Source organism: Carassius auratus, unplaced genomic scaffold (assembly GCF_003368295.1).
Source record: "Carassius auratus strain Wakin unplaced genomic scaffold, ASM336829v1 scaf_tig00035346, whole genome shotgun sequence".
NCBI lineage: Eukaryota > Metazoa > Chordata > Actinopteri > Cypriniformes > Cyprinidae > Carassius > Carassius auratus.
The window spans coordinates 25966-31249 of NW_020526220.1; the positions used below are offsets into that span (position 1 = coordinate 25966).

The 5284-nt window shown below is 36.5% G+C and overlaps 1 protein-coding gene across 1 annotated transcript; it reads right to left on the minus strand.

Annotated features, from left to right (window-relative positions):
* Positions 1 to 1035: 1035 nt before the first annotated feature.
* Positions 1036 to 4646, minus strand: LOC113081913 (prolactin-releasing peptide receptor-like). Its single transcript, XM_026253814.1, has 2 exons — positions 4422 to 4646; positions 1036 to 2172 (listed from the first exon to the last, which is right to left on the minus strand). Exon 2 carries the CDS (start codon positions 2146 to 2148, stop codon positions 1036 to 1038), a length of 1113 nt encoding a protein of 370 aa, XP_026109599.1. The 5' UTR covers positions 2149 to 2172; positions 4422 to 4646.
* Between the last annotated feature and the right edge of the window lie 638 nt (positions 4647 to 5284).

Consider the following 5284-nt stretch of genomic DNA (forward strand, 5'->3'; position numbering starts at 1 on the left):
CTTATAAACAACATATTAATGCCTTATTCTGCATGACCATATTTTTTGATCCCTTAATACCCCCATACCTAAACTTAGCAAGTACATTACAAACTATTAATAAGCCGCAAATTAGGAGTTTGAGGCAAAAGCCATAGTTAATAGGGGTGAGAAGTGGACCTTAAAATAAAGTGTGACCGAAAATAATTTTTAAACATTTTCAAACATGCTTTATTTTCACAGAAATCAGTTATCAACATCAAACAATGCCGACAAAACTTAGGGAATTCAAATGGATTAATAAAACCTTTCTGGAAATAATGCACAAACAAATTTGACAAAGAGCATGCCAAAATGGACGTATGAAACATAAGTAGTTTTGACACAACACCACCTACTGGTGAAGACATGAAAAATGTACCTTTTTGCTAATAACATCTGAACAATTTGACCAGAAATACTTGATGCAAATGTTTAAAATTTTCCTCAGGAATCAATTAAGTACATACAGCTTTAAAGGGTTAGTTCACCGAAAAATGAAAATTCTGTCATTAATTACTCATCCTCATGTTGTTCCAAACCCATAAGACCTTTGTTTATCTTCGGAACACAGATTAAGATATTTTTGATGAAATCTGAGAGCTCTCTGGCCCTGTATGGACAGCAATGCAACTGTAATGTTCCCAGGTCCAGAAACATAGCAAGGACATCGAAAAAATAGTCCATGTGATACCAGGGGTTTTACCGTAATTTTACGAAGCTACGAGAATACTTTTTGTACGCAAAGAAAACAATAATAATATAATTTATTCAACAATTCTTCTTCCCGAGTTACCATCTTCCACACGCTTTCTTCTGAATGTAAACAACGCTGATTACGTGATTACGTCACAAAATGGCAGAAGAGAGTAACCCAGGAAGAAGAATTTTCATTTTTGGGTGAACAAACCCTTTAACAATAGAGTGATTGGTTAATCAATTTATTAATCAATTTTGATCATGGTACAGTATTTATCTGCACAGTTCTAGAACCTTTTTTTGTGTTGGAGAGAAGATTCAGTCTTGTGAAATCTTGCAAATAGCCATGGGAATGTCAGCTAGAGTACTAGAGGTATTCAAGCGAAGTATTCGGCTGGAGGTTGTGAGGCTGCTTTGAGAATGATGAGGTTTTCTTTGAAATATGTTCTGGCAAAGATATGACAGAAACTTGTTGTGCAGAGAAGCATAAATGAAAGGGTTGTAGCAGGCCGAGCTCATGGCTAACAAGTGGCACGACACCTGGATCACATTGATGTGATTCTTGCTCAGGATGGCGAAGTCGGTGTCGAGGTCGCGTATGAGGTTGACCACCTGCAATGGAAGCCAGGAGAATGCGAATGACAGAACAGACACCAGTAAGAGTCGAAACGTCTTGCGCCTCTTGCGCCCCCACTTTTCCTGGTTGGAAGGTGTAGGAGCCATGAGCCGAGGTGTAGCTCTGTGTTGCAGGTGGCAGGAGATTGCACAGTAGGATATGGAAACTGCTGCTAGAGGAACAAAATAAGAAAGGAGCAAGAAGAAACATGAATATATTAGACGATTGAGCTCCTGACCATGCCAGAACTCCTCACAAACCACCATTTCATGTCCTGTTGCGCTCAGATCCAGGTAGACCGTGTGCAGAGCGCTTGGGGTGGACATTGCTAATGCGCAGAGCCATATGCTGACCACCAACCATGTGCAGAAGGATCGACCTCCGCGACGGCGAATCGGGTATGCGACCACGACGTATCGGTCCACCGCAATGGCGGTTAATGAAAGAACTGCCGCAAATACAGTCGCAGTCTGCATCAGGGTAACAAAATGACACATGAACTGGCCAAAAACCCAACCGCGCTCATCAAAGGCATAAAACGCAGTCAGAGGAACACAGAACAGGCACATAACCAGGTCAACCAGGGCCAGGTTTCCGATGAGGAAGTTTGTAGTGCTGTGAAGTTTCTTGTTCATTCCAATAAGGATGAGAAGGAGGAGATTTCCAGAGCACGCAACCAGGACGAGCATTGCATACAGAGGGATGAAGAGTGGCTTCAGGTCCATCAGGAGCTGCAGTCCACTGAACGATGAGGCAGATGCATCTAAAGTCATGTTTGTCCATGATTCATTGTGGAGATAGCCCATGTCTGCCATGGTGTGATGACAACAATCTGACACCTGTTTGGAAAAAGTGACATGTAAATACAAGACATTGTAAATAAACTGTGATAGAAACTGAATATTTTACTGTTCAAAAGCTTGGGGTAAGATTTTTTGGTTTTATTCAACAGGGATACACTAAACTGATAAAAAAAAAGATCTTAACACTAATAACAAATGTTTTGAGCACCAAATCAGCATATTAGAATGATTTCTGAAGGATCATGTGATACTGAAGACTTTAAGGGAATAAATTACATTTTAAAATATATTAAAATAGAATGCAGTTATTTAAAATTATAGTATTCCACGGTGTTACTGTTTTTACTGTATTTATGAGCAAGTCCAGTTTTGGTGAGCATAGCTTCTTTCAAAAACATGGGGGGGGGAAACAAAACATTAATATTACCATGACTTCATATAACCAAAACAATATACAACAATTAACCTAACATGAAAAATATAATAATTATGAATATTAATCATTTTGTATATTGTTTGTATACACAAATTTGTATACTAGTAATATAAAATAGGAGTAAACAGGAAATGAATTGAATTTCAATGGTATCATGGTGTTGACAGCTAAAAAAAATACTGCACAAAACCCCCTGTGGTTAGCACTGCATGTTTATTCTCTTGTATGAAAACTTGGATTTAATGTAGTCTGGGTCTACATTACATACATAATTTCTTTAACCCTGTTTTGTCGGAACAGACCTGCAAGACCCTTTTTTGGGTCACAACCAGCTGATTATGAGCCACTGCTTTAGCAAAAGTAAATTACAATAAATGTACTGTATTGCTGGAACATTTTCCCCTGAAACTCGAAATTCAGTAATTCCTTGGATCTGAATGCCCTTTTTGATATCAGCACAGATCACTAAACTAAGCCACTTGGATTATTTGTGAATGATTTAAAGTAGAGAGGGCATGTACTCTATGCCTGTAGAACAGAAAGGCCATTCCTAATCTACAAAGGAAAGACTTGTGGCCAAGTAATATACACCTTCCATCCAAACTGATTAAATAAACAGACTACAGTGTGCGTAACAGAAAATATAGTAAATGTGTTCTCCTCACATAAGTGGTGTACAAATACCATCTTGAAATGATTCCTAGTCAGCACTGTGCACTATTATTTTTGACTTTGGTAGGATAATTGCAAGATTCCATTGGATAGCAAAACGCTTAAGTCTTTTTCTGCACTTTCTAAAAGCTACAGTGGATTAGGTGTACCGAACAACCACTTTTATCTCAGAGATAAAATTCCATGAATAGCCACTTGTGAACACGATGTCTCTTTGAAATTGGTTAAGACTGAACAACTTCATCAGAAGACATTTTGGCTTTTATCTGTCAGAGGACCCTTACAAGGTGTTAGCTGCTCTTACTTACATGTTTTCACTGTAAAGGATGAATGGAATAACAGTTTATTTATTTTCAGCAAATTTAATAAATAAAATACACTGAAAGCCATTAACGTGATTTAATGTCCGTTTCAGTTGTGACAACATGCCCCATACTGGGAATGTTTACATAAAATCATATAATCTGTAGACAGTTATAATGAAACATCTGAATAAACAAACACAAAGGACAAAAATAAAAATGGCCTGTGTTGATTAGTTCATCTAATGCATTCATATTGATAGTCTAAGTGGATCTCCATTATTAATGAACATTTATGTCTACTCTGAACATGCAGAGAACAGAAAGTCCTGCATGTTGCTTTCTGTCAAATATCCTACAATATGATCTGTTCTGAACATATTGCAGCTCACAGCTCAAACCTAAATGAAGAAGACAGCAGTAATATTACTCAGATCCTTCTCTCCTCAGCACTACAGAGGTCATTTAACCGTTGTAATGGAGGAGCAGTCCCCACAAACCTAACAGACAGATTCAATCCTATACTGTAATGAGAACTAAATCTGACTTACTTTCCTCTGATGATAAATGAGGAGTTTACAGGACGAAAAATTTTTATTTTTGATGTATGAAATATAATAAATTAATGATTTAATATCAATTATTAAATATAATATCCATTAAACGAACGTTTCCGATTTAAATATTTTTACAATAAAAATACGACTGTAAGTCTGTATAAGTTCACATTTAGAGACACCTATTGATTCTACTATAGACTAGTTTTCTATATCTTGAAAATTCGCTTAATCGCTCTGTGCAATGCAATTAGCGTGCCAATTAAAAAAATTAAACACACAGCATTATTTCAGTTTAAGCTAAAACATTTTGCCCACCTTTGTCCTTTTGATCACTTCTTCAGTGGATGCAGCATGATACAAGAACACTTAATTTAAGAATACAGGTAAGACTTCTTCACAGACTGAGTAAATCTCTACGTTGCTTTTATTAAATACAACCCATGAAAATGTCCTCCTCAGAACGATCCCAACTCGTGTTGATTGAGCCTGAAGACCGCCGCCAGACACGCGCACAGATGACTGGAGAGAGTTCCCTCGACGCGTCAGTGCGCACGAGTGTGAGGAACCTTCAGTAACGACCTGCCTTCTTATATAATGCTAAAAAAAACTATTGCATTGTTCTAACATGATTTCACAGACCTCCCAATCGGCTTAATGAATAAATGTAATCAAATAAATAAAACTAATTGAATTAAAATAAGAACTAAATAAATAAAAAATATTTAACAAGGCACTGATTCAATAAAGTGTTGATAATAGTTAGTTGGTCGTTAAACGCTCCTATGTCCAACATGCTTTTTAATTAGACATAGTTTCGTATTATTTAAATATTATTTGTATTAGTAAAGTATAATACATTAATTCGTGACTCACCTAAACTAGACGGTAACCTGGTGATTTTTTTCTTTTTCTTTTCTCTCTCTCTCGGTTTGATAATGTATCATGGGGCTGTACGGCAAAATAAACTATTGAGCTTTACCAACTTATGATCTAGAAGTAAAAAACAAATTTGAATAATAAAATGTCAAAGTAAATAAAGCACTCATGCAATAAAAATGAAAAATTTCACATGCATAATACGAAAAAGATAGTTATGATAAATAATAATAAAAAATTGACCAACTGTGGAACAAAGCAATGATGCCTCGAAAATGTATGACAGGAACACCATGGAGAGC